At 46.3% G+C, this 18,531-nt stretch overlaps 3 protein-coding genes across 3 annotated transcripts; all 3 read left to right on the forward strand.

Annotated features, from left to right (window-relative positions):
- Window positions 1–6,047: 6,047 nt before the first annotated feature.
- LOC133894978 (auxin-responsive protein IAA25-like) lies at window positions 6,048–7,511 on the forward strand. Its single transcript, XM_062335200.1, has 4 exons — window positions 6,048–6,377; window positions 6,693–6,964; window positions 7,065–7,218; window positions 7,284–7,511. The coding sequence occupies exons 1-4, from the start codon at window positions 6,142–6,144 to the stop codon at window positions 7,351–7,353; spliced, it is 732 nt and encodes a 243-aa protein (XP_062191184.1). The 5' UTR covers window positions 6,048–6,141; the 3' UTR covers window positions 7,354–7,511.
- A 139-nt stretch (window positions 7,512–7,650) lies between these two features.
- On the forward strand, window positions 7,651–13,479 carry LOC133894977 (uncharacterized). The gene is made up of 8 exons (XM_062335198.1): window positions 7,651–8,229; window positions 8,360–9,161; window positions 9,292–9,369; window positions 10,073–10,310; window positions 10,765–10,843; window positions 11,626–11,767; window positions 12,203–12,511; window positions 12,917–13,479. The coding sequence occupies exons 2-8, from the start codon at window positions 8,418–8,420 to the stop codon at window positions 13,124–13,126; spliced, it is 1,800 nt and encodes a 599-aa protein (XP_062191182.1). The 5' UTR covers window positions 7,651–8,229; window positions 8,360–8,417; the 3' UTR covers window positions 13,127–13,479.
- Window positions 13,480–14,979: 1,500 nt separating this feature from the next.
- Window positions 14,980–18,141, forward strand: LOC133895649 (serine/threonine-protein kinase-like protein CCR4). Its single transcript, XM_062336112.1, has one exon. The coding sequence runs from the start codon at window positions 15,222–15,224 to the stop codon at window positions 17,724–17,726; it is 2,505 nt and encodes an 834-aa protein (XP_062192096.1). The 5' UTR covers window positions 14,980–15,221; the 3' UTR covers window positions 17,727–18,141.
- The last annotated feature ends 390 nt before the right edge of the window (window positions 18,142–18,531 follow it).

Consider the following 18,531-nt stretch of genomic DNA (forward strand, 5'->3'; position numbering starts at 1 on the left):
GATAAAAATGAGCATGGCATGTGTCAGTAATTTATTTGATTTAAATTGGTTGCATACTCGCACCTGCATGAGACTATTACCTAGACAAATTATTCTTGAAATGGTGGATCAAGTGAAGGCTCAAATTAATCTAAATATTAAGGTAGCTGTATTTATCTAGGGAAAAAATATGCAGAACAGGATAGAAACAAACATGGTTGAGGTTGACATTCGAAAAGTCGCGTCTACCACTCAACCAGTTCATAGAAATTGTGCAGCAACAATGCTGTAGCACCAGTGGAATTGAAAGAGCAAAACCGCTCAATCCTTTTCGTAGATTTCGGTAGATACGATCGACGACACAGCAAGTTGCACCACCAGTGGTAGTCACTCAACCTGAATTATAAGAGCAGGTTTCAGAGTTGGATTGGACCCTTCATGTCATGTGTTAGGGGGGAAGAAAGAAAGAAAGAAAGAAAGAAAGAAAGAAGCTTACATTGCATGGCTCACATGAATTAAACGGACTTTCAGGTGAGAAATGGAGCTCAAATATTGGATGGATGCTTGGTGCTCACAAACCATCTTTCAAGGGCAGTGGCGAACCTGACCAAATTCAGACGAACTGAAGAGTGATCAGAGTTTCAGACAACGACCCTGCGCCATCACCATTTCACTTTTTTACTGCTCCCTAGACCGGATTTATTTGAGTATGGAATTTTTCAGGATGGCTTGAAACTTTGCTCCCAAACTCTGTGAATTGTTTTAGATCTTTTTGTGGTGAATTGGATCGTGGGGAGACGATTTTTGGCCATGGTCGGAGTGTGAAATAACGACCAGGAACCGTGAACATTTGTCTGTTACTTCTTCCTCTGAGAGATTCGTCTGCGACTGAAATTTTTTGGGGTGTCGCGTCACCATAACCCCCATCTCCACCAATCTATACATGTGTGAGGTATCTCTTGTCAATTAGTGCCTGAAACTTCTCATGTTCTCTCCAATAATTGGTTGCCTCTGTTGTATTACAGTTATAAAAATATGAGAAATCAAATCAGGAGCAGGAGCAATTAAAGGAGCCTGACTCATCATGTATCATGCTGACCTTGAATCTTAGGCAGTGTTTAACACAAGTCAACAAAAGCTTCTGATAAATTCCACTTTGTGTCCTGAAAATGGCATATATAGCATGTAGAGAGCAGACAGGACATATTGCTGCAACACTTACCAAACTGCCTACTCCTTAAGCACTAAGTAAGAAATCTTTGCTAAAGTGTTGTTATTCCAGTGACTATTCTATCATGATTTTCTGATGGGACAAGATACTCTTGGGTAAACAAGGGATCATGATACGCTCGCTTTCGCATGCAATTAGGGAGGCCAATCATGATGGAATGGAACTTACATAGGGCTAGCTACCCTTATAGGCTTGCACTTTGCATTGATGCATTGATTAGATCTCTGCATCCTTGATATATAGAGATTAAGAGATGTTCTACAGCTAAAGCAGATGCATGCAATTGGTAAAGCTGATTGGTGAAAATAAAAAAACTCGACCCAGGGGAGAGACATCCCGAAGGTGTTCTCAGCTATAGGTCGAGCAAAAGGCCCGAAGGCCGGTCACCCAAGGGCATCTCTGGAAGCGGCTTCACAGCCCTCCAGGATCATATTGAAAGCAACACACAACAAAAGGCTTTTTTTGCAAGAACTGAGGTTCGATCTCTGGTCGGTCGCCTCACAACTGAGTGACTTATCAGCATGTTATGAGCATGCTGATTGGTGAAAATATGACTATCTTTCTAGTAAAGCTTTTCTAGTATTTCATGTAAATAATAGATACTGGACATTATGTTAACATGGTATGTGAGGAGCTGTCATTGTATAGAGAGGATCAAGAACAATGTGATTTTTTTTAGGTAAAGAATATAGGGTCTCCCACCAGGATGGCTCGCGACGGTCAGCCTTGGCAGTACACACTTTCGTTCTTTGACCCATGACCCCCGCGCGACCAGCCGACGCCAACACGACCACGACCAGGGTCTCCACAGGGTTCCCTGCGACCAGTAAGTGCTCGTCTAGGCCCGTCAAACCTCATTTAATACCACTACTCACGCCGTTTTCCTTTCCTAGGTAGTCCACTCCGGCTGAGATGGCATGGTCGGCGCAAAGTTACCTTATCCCGTCCCGCATATATTGATTGTTACGGGACGGGCGCACAGGCGTGACAGGGGATGCAGCAGGCGCACGTGCGAAGCCTGCAACAGGACAGGGTAGGCCAGACACTTTGGGCGTGAAAAACGGGGGTGCAACCGATGGACAGGACGGCCGTCACAGAGACCCAGGGCAGGCACAACGAATATAGGCTTGTAATGATTGTTTATATCGTTTCTTAAGATAGGTATGGATCTGCCGGTTGGGTCCACTTGTAAGACTTCTCCCTCCTGCAATATAAAGGGAATGTCTTCTATAAAAAAGGAGGATGAAGAAGAATACATAGAATGTAGACCTATTACCTCACGAGAGGCTGAACTTGGATAACTCTGATGTTCTTGAGTAGCAAACACACATATTCTATAGGCACATCTGGGACGTCGATCACGCACCCACTGTCCAGCATACTCTAGAATCATTGTCAGGGATTTACCCTCAACAGCCGCCTAGGACCACATTGAAAGTGACACACAACAAAAGGCTTTTTTTTTTTTTGCAAGAACTGAGGTTTGATCCCCGGTTGATCGCCTCACAACTGGAGGACTTACCACCGTGTTATGAGCATCTAATTGGTGAAAAGATGACCGTCTTTTTAGTAAAGCTTTTTTGGTATTGCATGTAAAGAATAGATGCTGGACATTATCTTCACATGGTATGTGAGGAGCTGTCATTGTATAGAGAGGATCAAGAACAATGTGATTTTTTTTCTAGGTTACGTAGAAGATAGTCCGACTCGATTGATTATTAGGAGTCCCTTTTTTCAAGTGTGGATTTTGAGGCATATGTAGGCATCATGGAATCATATGACTTGCTTCTTCGTTTATCTAAAGCAAATTGAGTAACAATAGATAATCCAAATTGTTGGGTTTGATAAAAAGGTAAATATTTGGTTAGAAAATCAAAATGTATTTTTTACATGCAGAAAAAATCAAGATGTATTTGTTAGCTTATTTATAAGGTACCAAATGACCCTCTTAGTTATCTTAGAAAGGTCTCATGTATGTAGAAAGGTCTTTGGTTTAGTGAGAGTTGTAGGCCGTGTACAACTCAAGAATCATGCAAAAATTCTTTACCTAAAGTTTAGTTATTCAATTTCACTACTTTGTAAATGGCTTTTACTTTATTCCTATAGTTGAGTAAAAGGTGTAGTGAGAAATGTGCTTTTCATTGTGGCTCACAACAAGCACTAACATTTCGATGGTTGGGAAAATTTACGGTTTCTTTGGTCTCTGTAAGAATTGCCTGGTTGACTAATATGCTGATACATTAGGAACTAGTGCATAGTTCATTTGTTGTCGGATAACCACGTATGTGCAGTAACATCACATCTATGCATGTCAACACCTCCCATTCTATGCATGTCAACACCTCCCATTGTGGAAAGAATTACCATCTAATTTTGGAGTTTTTGTTTTCAAGAAGATGACATTCACTATGGTGGAAATACAAGTTGTTAGATTTTAGCGGAAACATCACTAGAATCGATAAGCTATGTATAAGATCAACACACTAAGGTGTGATATTTTTTTAACGAGTTTCGGTCATCTTGCCTATATTCTCGGAACATGACTACAAGTGTTCCTCCCTATATTCTGTTTTCATCGATCAACGGTTATAATGGTGATGCCTAATTTTTATCTGCTCGGAAATAGGAGTCCGACTACAACTCTATTCCTAATCCTATCCAATTACAACTTAAGTATATCCGTAACCGACCATGTACATATATTCGACACATATCCCAATAAACTCCACCTTAGACGAATATGCACGTCAACTTGAAGTTGTCATGTGCAAACCTCCGTGTGCTCATCAATCCAACTCTACTGCTCACCTCAAACAGCCCGACAAGGATGCCTCACTGCTAGGAATAAATTCCACAGAATTTGCAGCTCCCACCTCCATGAGTCTGTCCTTCAGCTTATACCGATGAGCACTCGTCTTTTCACATATCATCACAATCTTACCATCCTACATCACCTTCATGGTCTTCTTATCTAGCACTGCCTGATACAACCAATATTCTGTATGCAGAATTTCAAGCGAAATCAGATTCCTATAATACGATAACTCATGTCATCTCACAAGTGAGCAATACCAAAGTCACCTTCAGAGTATGCTCCTTTTTAAATGTTGCATGATATGAACTTGCAGAATCTAACAATCATACTTCACCATAAGACTTTTCACTTTCGGGGTATGACTACGAATGCTCCTCCCCATATTCTGTTTCTATCAATCCGTGATTACAATGGTGGTATCCAATATTTATAGACATGAAAATAAGAGTCTGACTATAACTCTATTCCTACTCCACCCAATTACAACTAAAGTATATCCGTAACTGACTCTGTACACATATTCAACACATATCCTAACACAAACAGTAATATCTCTACAGATGGAATAAAAACTATGGAATTAAAGATTCTTCACAATAGCCACTCCGTGGATTGTTTTCTGGACTGGAAACCCAGAACATATAATTCAGGATCACTAGCTCTCTCTTAAAGTTCATATAATGCAATGGAGCAAAAGAAATAAAGCATCTTATGACACATGTTTATGCTCGGTGTTACAGTGATCCAAAAGTGCCTGTCAAATTTTCTGCAGCACAAGGGAAAAGCAGAGCTCCAAACATCACTTTCAGGAAAAAAGACTGAAGTTTCAGCTGGAGCTCCAATAGCCACTCCGTCCCCCCCACAAGGTCAGACAAAACCACACAAGCAACTCTTGCAAACGATAAGGAGATCGATGTCCATCCACACGAACCACTTGCAGATTGATCAGTTTCATGCACTCAAACTCTCACTGAAAGTATATGAGCTGCTCTGGACACGTGTCGCCCTTTGCCCTCCTCACGCTCCAACATTTCTCCTTGCGTTTCAACTTACCTGAAATTTGCGGCCTTTTGTGGTTGTCTGTGGTTAATTTACTAATACGCTGGTAGCTACGTTACACTAGCATCCCAAAATATGTTGATACATAAGGAAGTAGTGCATAGTTCATTTGTAATTAGATAACTATGCGCAGTAACATCACCATCTATGTCAGTATTTTGCACTGCATAAAGAACTAACATCTAATTTCAAAGTTTTCTTTCAAGATCGAACAAGACATCCACTACGCTGGGAGTACACAAGCAGCAAATAATATTATTTTAGGCTCAATAGCTCTCTATAAAAGCTTATATATATATTAATTCAATGGAGCAAAAGAAAGCATCTTGAGACATATGTTCATGTTCAGTGTTAAAGTTATGTAAAAGTGCCTGCCAAATTTTCTGGTGGCCCTTATCCAGGATGACATTGACCGCTGGTGTGATGTCGGGGCAAAGAATCTATCCATCCTCAAGGAGCGGCTGCGTAGTTTCGTGTCAGTTATCTAGTTTAGAGCTGGCTTTGGGACCGTCCTGTTGCATTATTCTCGTGTAATCATCTTGTGTTCAGTGGTCGAAACCGTAACCCGATAGGATCGTCATGTACCGCACACCCTTCTTCTTCTTAATATAAAAATACGCGGCTAGAAAAAAAAATTCTGAGTTTCATGCACTCAACTCCCACTGACAGTATATGAACTGTTGTGGACACGTGTTTCCATTTGTCCCTTCACGTTTAAACTTACCCGAAATATGCCGTATTTCTCTTCTTCTATCAACAAACACCACAATTTATGATCCATGCAGGTTCAGATCACAATTGGTGCTAGGAGTTGTGTGATTAACCTCAGAGGATTAACTTTTAGTTGTGTATGGCTATCATTGCTCGTCCTTTTAGTTAGTCCCCCACTAGCTCACTTTAGCAGTACTTACCACAAAGCCACCTGCCTTTCTCATCATCTGCCTCCCCTTTAATTATTCCATTACAGTCACCCCAACAGCATAAAGACCCACAAGCTCCTCTCTCCTAAACACTCACCCCTTAGTGGTATGTGCTAGAGCTGCAGCTTGGCAGAGCCATGAAGCATAGCGCATCGGTTGCGCCAAGCCTGAAACTGAAACAGGAGCAGGCAGATGATGGTAGGCTGCAGGGAAGTGGTCTGAACGGTCTCGAGCTCAGGCTCGGCATCTCTTCAGACAATGGCACTAGTTCATGGCTTGGTGTTGGAGTGGACTCTTGGAGCCTTGCTGCCAGGCAAGAGAAGGCAGCCTTGGAGCAAGCTCACCAGAGGCCTGATGAGTGTGCTCTCCCAAGGTTCGGTTATCGGTTACTGTTTACTACCAACTTATAACTTTCTGTTCGCAGTTGTGCCATCAGAACATGATTGTTCGCAGTTTTCTACTCGGAGCTTATTTTGGAATAGCATAGAAGCAGAGTCAACAGATTAAATGGAATAAAACACTGCACCATATGTTCAGAGACAGAACTTGCATGTAAAAACAACATGCTGAACAGGACCTTGTAACATGCTGAGTTGCTGTCATGAACTGAAATTTTGTAGTCTCAGAAAAAGGAAAAGAAAACTGAATTTTTGGCTCACCAAGTTGAAGTCTTGCCAACAATGTGCAGAGACAGCCGCGCCGCCGCACCACCTCAACCGGTCGGATGGCCGCCGGTGCGCGCGTTCCGCAAGAACCTGTCCACCGCGAAGTCTGCAGACTTGGCAGAGTTGAAACCAGGCTCCGAAGACCATTGCGGCGGCAAGAGGCCGGCGGCGACCATGTTCGTGAAGGTGAACCTGGAGGGCTGCGCCGTCGGGAGGAAGGTCGACCTGCAGGCGCACCGCGGGTACGGGTCGCTGTCCCGCGCGCTCCAGAGCATGTTCCATGGCTTCCTCTCAGGTCAGGATCGAACTTCGAGCTCCAATACTCCATGATCTTGTTCATCATACTCGATACGTGTGAGCTGAAACTGACCGTGTGATCGTGTTTTCTTCTTCAGATTTCCACTGGAGGATCACAGCTAAAAATGACGACGACGACGACCGGCAGCAGCAGCAGCAGCAGCCGGAGACGAGGAAGGGCCCCAAGGCGTACATCCTCCTGTACGAGGACAACGAGGGCGACCGGATGCTCGTCGGCGACGTGCCGTGGGAGTAAGTCCTTCCTTGTAGATCTCTCTGCTAACTGGACATTGGTAACATGGGAGAGCTGCTTGCAGGTTGTTCATCGCCTCGGTGAAGAGGCTCTACATTGCACAGGACCCTCGGGCGCAGAACAAGAGCAACTAGCTTTATACACTGCTGCTGGTGCTAGTGCCAGTGCCAGTGCAGTTAGCATAGGAAGTTTTGCTTGTGTAACCCAGGCTTGGTGAATTATTAATTAGCTAATGCTGATGGATATATATTAACACCAAGGGCTTTAAATAAGTATTTAACGTGCTAGCCAACCCAACCTCGCCAAATCAGCTTGCGACCGGAAAATAACCACTCAAAGACTAGAAGTCTGATGACCGAAAAATCCCCATCTAGTGATCGGAAAATACCAATTAAGAAACTGGAAACCTCTATTCCTTATCAGAAAAACCAATTCCGTAATGAAAAATATATGTTGTCGCAACTAGAATATATATATATTGTTGTGACTGAAAAACGTATGTCGGAGTGACCGAAAAATATATGTTTACATGATTAGAAAAATACATGTTGTCGCAACCGAAAAGTATATGTTGCATGATCGAAAAATATATGTTGGTGTGACAAGAAGCAACCTCTATTTAAAAATATCTTTTCTTTTCTTTTTTTTAAGAATATTCAGGCAGTCGACAAAAGTCACAGAAAAGCTGACAAAGTCAACAGCCCACTAAGGGCCCATCCGCAGCGAGGCCAGGAGCCCATGAGGCCCAGAAACCCATTGATCAGGGCCCATCAAGGCCCACTACTAATGTACAAGGCGGTCGCTGGTGGCTCCGTCCGTCTCCGAGCTTGGGCTCTCTCTCTCTCTCTCTCTCTCTCTCTCTCTGTCTCTCCCCCCGTCTTCGTCTCCGCCTCCGTCCGCCGAGGCCTCGTTCCCTTCCCCGACCGCCGCGCCCGCCCACCGCGCTCCGCTGCTGCTGGACCGGCGCCGAGGGGAGATCCATCGGGACACGGGATTGAATTCCTCTGGTGGTAAGGAACCCTAGCTTGCTTCGCATCGATGGATTTTTCCACGAGCCAATTCGTTTCGCTCCGGGGATTCTATAGCTTCTGCGCGCAATTTGAACCGAAGTGTTCCCGTTTCTCCCCCATCGATTTGCAGCGGATTCCTTCGCTTCGTCGATCGATCTCGGCTGCTGCTGGTAGGTTAGGACAGGAGGATGAAGCGCAAGCGTGTCCGCAAACCAGGCAAGAAGACTGCTCCGGTGATCGCCGTGGCGGAGGCCTCCTCGTCGGAGTCACCGTCCAGTCCAAGCACCGAAGCAGCAAACAGCCCGGCACAGCAGGCAGAGGATGATGCGCCTGTTACCTCTGCAGTAGTAGCAGTGCCTGAACCACCACCGCCGCCTCCTCCGGATCCACCTCAGAAGCCCAGCGCTGCCGCACCAGTTAATCCTGCCGATATACCATACGCCAAGCCTAAAGTGGGAGCTGTGTACGGCCGTGTGAAATTGAAGTTTAAATCTTCGAAAGTGGTAGAGCCACCACTGCAGCAGAGTTCTTCGGAAGTGCAACCACCTGCTGCCGATGCTGGCAAATCTGGAAGCGCTGCTGTCCCTGAAGTAATCAAAGAAGAATTTGCTGCGGAGAAGACTACTGTATTAACGGATGGGCAGCAAACAGACGGGAAAGCATCGGAGTTGAGTGGTTCTGATAAGGAAAAGGGGGCGAGGAAAGTAGGAGGCATCAAAATCAAGTCTGCGGGATTATCTTCTGTAGAAAATAAGACCCCAGATAGGAAAGCTGATTCCATAGATGAGCCTCCTCCGAGCAAGCAGGAAACTATCTCGGAAAACAAAGAAATTGAGGACACATTGGAGCCAAGGAGCTCTCAGGAGTTGGAGGAAAAGCAATCTACTCCAGAACGTCAGCGTGATGAGAAAGATCTGGCTGCTGCACTTGAAGTGAGTGGAATTTGGCTTAACTTCATATGACTATATGTGGTCTTCTGACCCTCTAAATTTCACCTAAAAGAGATCTGAATCTACTTTAAGGCTGTGCTAAAAGTTGTGTGTACTTGTCTTTTGCTCTCAGGCTATCAAGAAAGTCATGAAGATGGACGCTGCTGAACCGTTCAACACCCCGGTGGACCCTGTTGCATTAGGAATACCTGTGAGTATTTCTGCGACACATGGTGGTTTCTCTCATTTGAAATGATCAGAACCTTTCGGCAAGCTTCACCAAGGACTATATTCCTTCCTAATGACTGAATAATAATCCTTTACACTTGTCTCATCCCCTCACAACTTCTGATGTATTATTTATCACTTACACTGATGGATTCAGATACAATATCCATAAACCGTATTCAATTAATTACTTTTCTTGGGTAACTATGTCTATCAGTGGTTGCCTGCCTTACATGTATCACTAATTCTATATTCGAACATCTAAATATTCGGCTAATACATTTTTTCCATTCTTAGTAATTAAATTTTTATCAATAAATATGACAGGGCTTCTTTGTAGCTAAAATGAAAATCTACCTGATTCTATGACTCTTGGGGCTAAACACCGTCAGGTGGATTACCTTGCTTGTAACAATAGTTCTGCATCCCAGTGCACTTTTTCACATCTTGAACATAGATAAGAGGGTAGGAAACAACTATCGTAGTTTGCAAATGTAGATCACTTCAGCTGCCGTTCGTCATGTTCATTTCTGTAACAGTCTTCATGGTCTTTGTCTTAACCCAAGAACCTAACTCTATGCTCCTAGATGTACTGTTGTTGGAGAAGATATTTCTTACCTTTTCTTTCACTTTGTCTGTGTCCCAACTTACACCTGCTTGCCCCTGACACTTAGCAAACTTTGTAGGATTATTTTGATATCATCAACACTCCTATGGATTTTGGCACAATATGTCAAGATTTAGAACGTGGTAACAAGTATATGAACTCAGAGGATGTCTATAAGGACGTTCAATTTATATGGGATAACTGTACCAAGTACAACAGTAAAGGTGATTACATAATCGAGCTTATGAAACGGGTGAAGAAGGCCTTCATGAAAAATTGGTTGGCAGCAAGTTTGTATACTGATGCACCAGAGAGTGGTAAGTGTGGAACAGCTGACTGCTATCATTTGTCCTTGATTCATGCGTTTGTTTAATATTTGAATTGAATCCGACTTTTTTCAACAGCTACCGTTTCAAGTAGTAAGCTCTGTAAACTGAAAAAAGGCAACAAAGGAGAATTTTTAGTATACTTGATTCAATTATAGCACATTTATGATTTATCTTAAAATGATTGGATGTGCAGTGAGATATACAAAGAAAAATTGGCGTATTGTTTCATAAGACACATTTATTATATATGTAGCCAGGAAAATTTGGAACCTAAAAGCTATAATGAATTACTAATGCTGTTACGCCACTGTCCTTCCAAATTTGATTGCTACGGAAAACAATCCTGTACACATTGCTGGCACTCAATTTGAGTCATTTATAGTTTTTCTTTACCTCCACATGTACATGTGTTTAAGTATTTGATAACTCAAATATTATGTAGGTGGCAATGACAACACTGGCGATGAGGATGCCAAAGGACACTCAAAAAGCAAGTCTAAGAACAAACGGCGACGCCCAGGGTATGTTATCAATCTTGCCTTACTGCTGCATTCAAATTGTGTTGATATTTTCTGGAGGCTAAACTATTGTGTGATCAAGAATCTGACATGCCATGCAACTTCAGCGATCATATCAAGTGGAACATTTGTGAAATAATCCTATGCTGATAGGAAGAGATTGGAATGAAGAATTCTATATGGAAAAGATATGATCCAGCCCACTAGAGCATATACTAGAAATTCTGCAACATTAACAATTTGACATTTTACAACTTATACTGTTAGTCTTATGTCAAGTGTTGATATCGGATTTTGGTTTTGGTTTTGGTTTTGGGATGCTTATGCATGTTATTTTTTATTTTTTATTTTTTTTTAAAGGAGAGAGCTATAATATTCGAAGGTCGTAAGAGAACTATGCATATCTTTTCTTTGGAATTGGTGCAGCTCTTCAGGGGCTATCAATTCTATCCCTTTTACATGTCAGATATTGGGTCAATTAATTGTTACTTAGCCAACATTACCTTTCTTGCAATGTGTGAGCTGGGGCATTGAGCTAGTATTTGCTAAAATGAATATGCTTATTTGGTTGGCCAAGTGGTGGACCATCACCAATCAACATTAGTAGCATACATTTACAATTTACCTTAGTTGTTCCTCTTAGAAACACAGGAACTCTTTTGAATATTGTTCCTATTGTGGCGAAAGTGCAATAACACTGTAAGCCTTGCAGTTGCCTCTGTGATTCTCTGTGTTACTACAAGAGATGTTGTTCTGTGGTCTTACATGATGTGTTTGAAATGCAGGAATGATCGCCACAAAAATGACTGTGTATGTGCTGTTTGTCAAGTTACACGACGTAAGAAGGAAAGGGATGAAATATTGGCTGTCGTAGATAATGAAACTGCTATCATGAATAGTAACACTTCTGACCAGAACAACATGGAGGTTAGCATGGCCATCTAAATCCTTGGTCCGCATGCTATTGCACTCTGCTTGCCTTCTCTTTTGTTGTTTTTTGGGCCAGGGGTGTTGCCTAATGCGCAATAGTTTTATTTCTCCATCTTTCTACTGCCCTTGATCCCTTTCCATAGACTCATATGACACTGTGTTCAATGGAGCTACCCTTCCTGTGTTATCTGCATTTTTGTGTCTGTTCACATCAAAGTAGTTCTTACTATATCGAGATGATGCTTGGTGTGTATTACATCTTTTATAAGTGTTCCAAGTGTCGCAGCCGAAGCTTTTCTCACCATTGATTTATCATGGAATAGATGTGTTTTTAATCTAGATATTAGGGGTGTTCTTATTCTCAGAATGTAAAACTGTTTTCCAGAATGCAGACCATCTTCGCCTTGAACTAATGTATGCTTTGAATGTCAGGGAAACTCTGGCGCTAATAATCCTGGTAGTCATGATACATCCTCTAGTCAGGAGCAACCACCAAAAACTGGTGTGTACAAAGAGACAGCAGAAGCAAATGATTCAGATATTCAGATGGAATATCTTGGAAAATTTTCCAGTGGCCAGCTGTCTAGTTTGCCACATCCTGACTATGAAGACGAGGGCTCCAGACAATACTTTGAGGAAAAAGAACGGGTTGAGTATAGAGATATGAACAATCAGGAAGAACATACTCCCACTCAGCCTAATGATTACTCTGAAGTCGAAGTCGAGCGTCACCACCACAAGGTAACTGTAACCAGACTGCTAGGGCAGTTTCAGCGTTTTGTTTCCATGTATATGATGCCATTATTTGACTATATGGCTAGGATTAACAGAGGCAGGAAGGTTCTTTATAAGTTATATCGTGTAGTGGTTGGGATCAATTGATTCACATTCTGACTTAATTTCATCATCTAGTCCTATGACTGCTCCTGTGCCACCAGGGCAATTTGGTTTGGGTCCCACTCACATGCCCTGTCGGTACACCTGTCAGTGGCTTACTGCACTTTGTGCAGTTTCTCTTTGTTATTGCCCGCACCACATCTTAATAACTACTACCAGCAGGCATCTTAGTGGGCAGCAAATTCACTGTTGCATGCCTATGAATTTGTGAAAAAGGCTAAGATCAGGTTTTGTGTCATTTCATCACAGGCACAGATAGATAGCAGCCAAGAGGTTGAAATGGAGGACTATCCCATTCAGCAGGAGAACCCCTCATTCTTGCAACTGTGTGCGCGCCTTTTCCCCAGAGACCAGAGTTCCATTTTCAGGGGGCGCCATTCTTTGTTCCGTCGACGACGCCAAGTTTTATTCAAGGAAAGCCCCCTACATGCCGCGATGACAGCGATAATGAAACGGTAGGAATTTTGCAGTTTGGCTACTTGGCAGTGGTTTCGTGCAAGAGAAGCTCCAGGCAGCGTTCTGACTTTAGCAAAGCTGTACGCTGAAGACATGGAAGCTGGTTGGAACAAAGCTGATTAGTGTAGAAAATTTTCTTTGAGCTCAGGATCTGGTATAATGTAGGTGTGTGACATTAGTTGAGGGATGCCTATCTACGCGACATGGATTTCAGAATTCTCTTGGTGTACACTTCATTTTTGTATCAGGCCTCTTGTGACAACCACATGTTGTTTCCTTGCTTGCCGCCCTGGCATAGGGTTGGCCTGAACTGAAACCCCTATAATAATTGGATGATCTGAAGAAGGATTTGTTTAGTGTCCCGGGCAAATTCTTGTCCCCAACTGCTACCTGACCTGAGAACTCAAAACAAAAGTTCGATCCGAATTCATAATTCGGAATTGAATATTGGCAGTGAATATTTAACACATTCTCCAATCAGTTACTCGGTCCTAAAACTGTCACCTACTCCCCTGAGGTGCCTTACGATTATTATTTGTGATAAGAATGATGTCTGGGCAAGTGGCACATCCTGTATTGTTTCTCTGATCTATTGGTGATAAAACCTCTGCTTTATTTTTTTTCGCTTTACGCTTCGCACTTTATACATATTTGGTGAAATTGTGCTAGTTTTGTTTCTAATGAAGAGCAAAGTTATATCTAGGTGAAATTGAATGTCTTTTTGTGAGCGCTTGGTTTTTTCCTTATTGAATTAGTAAACCTCTAGGTAATACTTAGAGATAGCAATGGGTCAAGTCGGAGCTGGGTGGAGTAAAATCATGCCTGACTTAAACCAGACATTCTCAACCTAACCAAAGCTCAAAATGACAAACAGACGGAATTTAGGATCTAAACTTGCACCCGTCGGGTGCCTGTCAGATCGGGAAGCCTCGCTCACCAGAGCTTGTCCTGCTGCTCGGCCTCCCTGCCCTGCTGCTGATGGTGGTGACAGACAAGCTCTACTTCACGTCACTGAGCAAGTTCATGGGTGAGCGGGACTCCAAGGTCCGCATCGAGCTCGACAACGTCAAGGAGCAGGCAGACGCTGTCATGAAGGTGGCGCGCGCTGAGATTGCGGCGGCGCTCAACAACATAAAGAAGGAGACCACCGCGGAGCTGGAAGCCAAGCTACACGAGGAGGCCGCGGAGGGGCGGCAACGGGGAGGCCGGGCATGTGCGTTTGATGGGCTGAGTTGGGCTAAGCCTACTCCGCGACCTGTAGGCACTCACGGGTGAAACTGAAAACCGAAGCCTAACCCAACTCGCTAAACCTATGGATGAAAATCTAAACCTAAATCTAAACTTATCGGATGCAGAACCTATGGGTACTTGGACTCGCATGTCCAATTACCATCCCTGGTAATACTTGAGCTTAGTGCGGCTGAGTAAGTTCCAACATTTTCCATTTGTAAGAATTATTCTTGTTAACGCAGGTTTGTTTTTTTCCTGTGGAAGAAAAACTTTAGTGACTGTCATAGTAAATTTAAACCAAGTGTATGGCGAGTTGGTACATAGTACAACTAAATTCAACATTATGTACACGTGTAGTAAATCTAAATTCAACATTATGTACACTTAAGCTAAATCCGAGTTGATTTGGAATTGTTTCCATACTTTATATGAAAGGTTTGAAATTGCAACAAAAAAAAAGAACGAATAGTTGAAAATTGAGTACCACCACTGAAAATCGAGTAAGCCAAAAATTCACACCATCACCACTCTCTTCCATCCTTTTTATAGTTAAGCTAGCTTCTCCAATTGACACTTGAATTTCAACGGACCTAGTCAAGTCTAGGAAACCAAGTCCAGAACACAAGAGAACAACCTCAACCTCAACTCATCATGAACAATTTTAAATTATTATAAAATCCAAGCAAACGCGTTAGAAACAGAAGGAAAGAGAGCAGCAACCAAAGCGACCGCCTCTCCACCCACTCCTTCCTTCTCCCTCCTCCCGACCGATTCTCTCCCCCTCGCGTCCCGCTACCGCCGTCCATCGTTTGGGAGGCAAGAAACGGGTGCCTCGCGCGCCCATGTCGTCTTCTCCCTCCGGACGCCAATGTCTCGCCATGCCCATGACAGCCACCGCCCTGTCCTCCTCGTTGTGACAAGAACGATCCTTCTCCTCCTCCTCGTCAGCGTCCTCGACGTGTGCTCGGCGTCGCCGCAGTTCTCCACGGTGGCCATCTCCCACGCGCCCAACGCTACCCTCGTCTGCGCGCTCGTTCGCACCGGCGATGAGGCGGACTCCGGTTCCAATTCCAAGCTGCACTGCACCAAGCTGCCCGGCGGCGAGCAATTCGTATACCCCTCCGCCGACATCCCCTACAACGCCATCGCCGCCGGCACCGACTTCCTCTGCGGACTCATGGCCCCCGCCGGCGGCCACGCCGCCATGCGCTGGTGGTCCTTCTCTGAGGAGGCCGCCGCCAACCGGTCCAGCCCCGTCGGCCGCCGCCTCTATTGGGGCCCCTCCCTCCGCGCGCTCTCCGCCGGCGGCCCCCACGTCTGCGGCCTCTCCGACGACCATGACCCCGCCTGCTGGGAGTGGCCGAACCTCAAGCTCCCCAAAGGCCTCGACTTTTCCCGCATCGCGCTCGGCCATGACTTCCTCTGCGGCATCGTCTCCGGCGACGACACCGGCATGAGCTGCTACGGCGGCATGAAGGCGCCGTCGCCGCTTCCTACACCGGCTTCCTTCAAGACCGTTGCCGCCGGCCACCGGCACGCGTGCGCGGTGGACGAGAAGGGCGGCTTTGTCTGCTGGGGCGACGGCGTCCCAGCGGTGCCGGCCGCCGAGCTGCCAGACAATATGTTGGCCATGGCGCTCGGTCACAACACGACGTGCATCCTAGCTGGCGACGGCACGGTGCGGTGCTGGGGCGCCGTGCGGGTGCCGGAGCAGTACGCGCGCACGAACTTCGTGGCCGTCGAGGCCGATGGCGATGCGGTCTGCGGCATCATGAAGAGCAACTACTCCGTCGTGTGCTGGGGGAAGAGCGACCGATTCGACGGCGGCCATCTCGTTTACAACGACACCATGCCCGGCGCCTGCGCGCCCAAGGGGAGCTGCCCCTGCGACATTATTCCGGGATCAGGTGCTCTCTGCGGCAACGGCGGCGGCGTGGGTAGCGACGAGCTCGCGGTGTGCCAGCCCTGCTCGCTGCCGTTGAACGCGTCGAGGATCGTCATCGCCAACGGGATGACCAAGAACTCGGCGCCGCCAGCCAACGACGATAGCGGGAAGAAGAAGGCCCTGGCGGTCGCGCTCAGTGCGGCCGGCATCGGCGCTGCGGTGCTCGCGGCGGTGGGGACGGCGTTCTACCTCGTGGTGTTCAGGAAGTGGGACAGGAAGGTGCACGTCACCGTCCGGCTCGGGGAGTCCTCGTCGCGGCGTCTGTGCCGCGACGCGGGGGACATGATCATGCCGGCGCCGCTGGTCTCGCCGCTGCGGCCGGCGCGGCCGCTCGGGTGCGAGGAGTTCACGCTCAAGGATCTGTCGCGCCTGACGAACGGCTTCGCGGAGGAGAGGAAGATCGGGAGCGGCAGCTTCGGGTCGGTGTACCGCGCGAAGCTCCCCGACGGGCGCGAGGTCGCCATAAAGAGGGCCGAGCGCGGCGGGCGGCGGCGGCGGCGCTTCGACGCGGAGTGCGCGTTCCGGGCGGAGCTGCGACTGCTGTCGCGCGTCAACCACCGCAACCTGGTACAGCTCCTCGGCTTCTGCGAGGAGCGCGGCGAGCGCATCCTCGTGTTCGAGTTCATGCCCCACGGCGCGCTCCACGACCACCTCCATGGCAGCCGCGACGGCGCCGGCTACTCCCCGCTCTTCGCGTCGTGGGAGGCGCGGCTCCGCGTGGCGCTGGACGCGGCGCGCGGCATTGAGTACCTGCATTGCTACGCTGTGCCGCCCATCATCCACCGCGACGTCAAGCCGTCCAACATCCTCCTCGACGACGAATGGACGGCCAAGGTCTCCGACTTCGGCCTCTCGCTCGCCAGCGGAGGCGCGGCGTGCTCGACGTCGGCCACGGCCGGCACGGTCGGGTACATGGACCCGGAGTACTACCGGCTGCAGGAGCTCACCGAGCGGAGCGACGTGTACAGCTTCGGCGTCGTGCTGCTGGAGCTCGTCACCGGCAGGAAGGCCATCCACCGGACGAACCAGGATGGCAGCGGATCGCCCCGGAACGTCATCGAGTTCGCTGTGCCAGCCGTAGACACAGGCAACATCACCAAGATCCTCGACGGCCGCGTGCCCCCGCCGCGCGGCCACGAGGTCGAGGCGGTGGCGCGCGTCGCCAAGATTGCCTCTGAGTGCGTCCGGCGGCGGGGGCGCGCCCGGCCTATTATGTCCGAGGTCGTCGCCGAGCTGGAGTGGGCCGTCACACTCTGCGAGGAGTCCGTCGCCGCTGCCGCCGGCGCGCAGCACAGCTCCCGGCACGGCGGCTCCGACTTGTCGCGCTCCGAGTCCGACGACCCGAGCCCGTTCCACACGCGCGAGCTCGGCTTCGGCTTCAGCTCGAGCCGAGCCGTCACGCATGGCAGGTCCCACTCAACAATGTAAATCTTTTTTTCTCCATTTTTCTTCGTGGTTGGTATATGATTAATTAGTTGCTGACTTGCTGTCCATAAACATTTTTAAAAGGAAAAAACAGAGAGAGAAAATCTTCTTTATCCAACGGCGTTTCATATTAATTGTTATACAATTTAAAGTTTTGATTTGTAAAGATAGAAAAAGAAACCTCAGTGTTTGACAAGATCTGACATATGTAGAGCTTGACAAAGAGTAAGATCTGAGTAGTGGAAGGTCTGTAAGTAGAGGAGCTAATTCTTAATTTTTTGTTTACATTTTCTTGGGGTTGGTAGGTTAGAGAAGCTAAGCTGTGACTTGTGGGCTGTGGAGATGTACCAACTGTACTTGATCCAACCAACTGATGTTATACAAATACATGTACAATGATTTTGTTTGATTCTCACAACTGTCTTGTATGGCAATACTCCTTCTCCTTGCTTGCTGTTGTTTCTCATTTCCAGCAACTAGTTGAATCGTGCATATGGATATAATTATGTCTTTTCCTTGTCTCCTCCAACTAATATCCAGAACATTTTGAATAGTCATAAAATTAAAAAAGAATGGCAGGAAAATACCCTTTTCCCCTTTTGTTTCTGTCATACTAGTTTTAGTAGGAGTCCACTCTATTCGAGATGGTTGATTTTGCAAGTGTAATAGTCTACCAATCTGCCTATAAAAGTCCACACAGCAAATTAGGAGATACCACTAGAAGGTAGCAATTTGTTTACTCATGGAATTGAATACCAAGGCTCCATGATACCAATTATTCTTGGTAACAAATATCAAGAGCCATTTG

The sequence above is a fragment of the Phragmites australis genome, chromosome 16 (genome assembly GCF_958298935.1).
Source record: "Phragmites australis chromosome 16, lpPhrAust1.1, whole genome shotgun sequence".
NCBI lineage: Eukaryota > Viridiplantae > Streptophyta > Magnoliopsida > Poales > Poaceae > Phragmites > Phragmites australis.

What these genes read in the sequence shown, in the direction of transcription:
- LOC133894978 (XM_062335200.1), top strand. Translation starts at nt 6,142, where the DNA reads ATGAAGCATAGCGCATCGGTTGCGCCAAGCCTGAAACTGAAACAGGAG. An exon ending in GATGAGTGTGCTCTCCCAAG is followed by an intron (nt 6,378 to 6,692) that starts GTTCGGTTATCG and finishes AACAATGTGCAG; the next exon opens with AGACAGCCGCGCCGCCGCAC. An exon ending in GTTCCATGGCTTCCTCTCAG is followed by an intron (nt 6,965 to 7,064) that starts GTCAGGATCGAA and finishes TTTCTTCTTCAG; the next exon opens with ATTTCCACTGGAGGATCACA.
- LOC133894977 (XM_062335198.1), top strand. Translation starts at nt 8,418, where the DNA reads ATGAAGCGCAAGCGTGTCCGCAAACCAGGCAAGAAGACTGCTCCGGTG. An exon ending in ATCTGGCTGCTGCACTTGAA is followed by an intron (nt 9,162 to 9,291) that starts GTGAGTGGAATT and finishes TTTTGCTCTCAG; the next exon opens with GCTATCAAGAAAGTCATGAA. An exon ending in CTGTTGCATTAGGAATACCT is followed by an intron (nt 9,370 to 10,072) that starts GTGAGTATTTCT and finishes CAAACTTTGTAG; the next exon opens with GATTATTTTGATATCATCAA.
- LOC133895649 (XM_062336112.1), top strand. Translation starts at nt 15,222, where the DNA reads ATGTCTCGCCATGCCCATGACAGCCACCGCCCTGTCCTCCTCGTTGTG.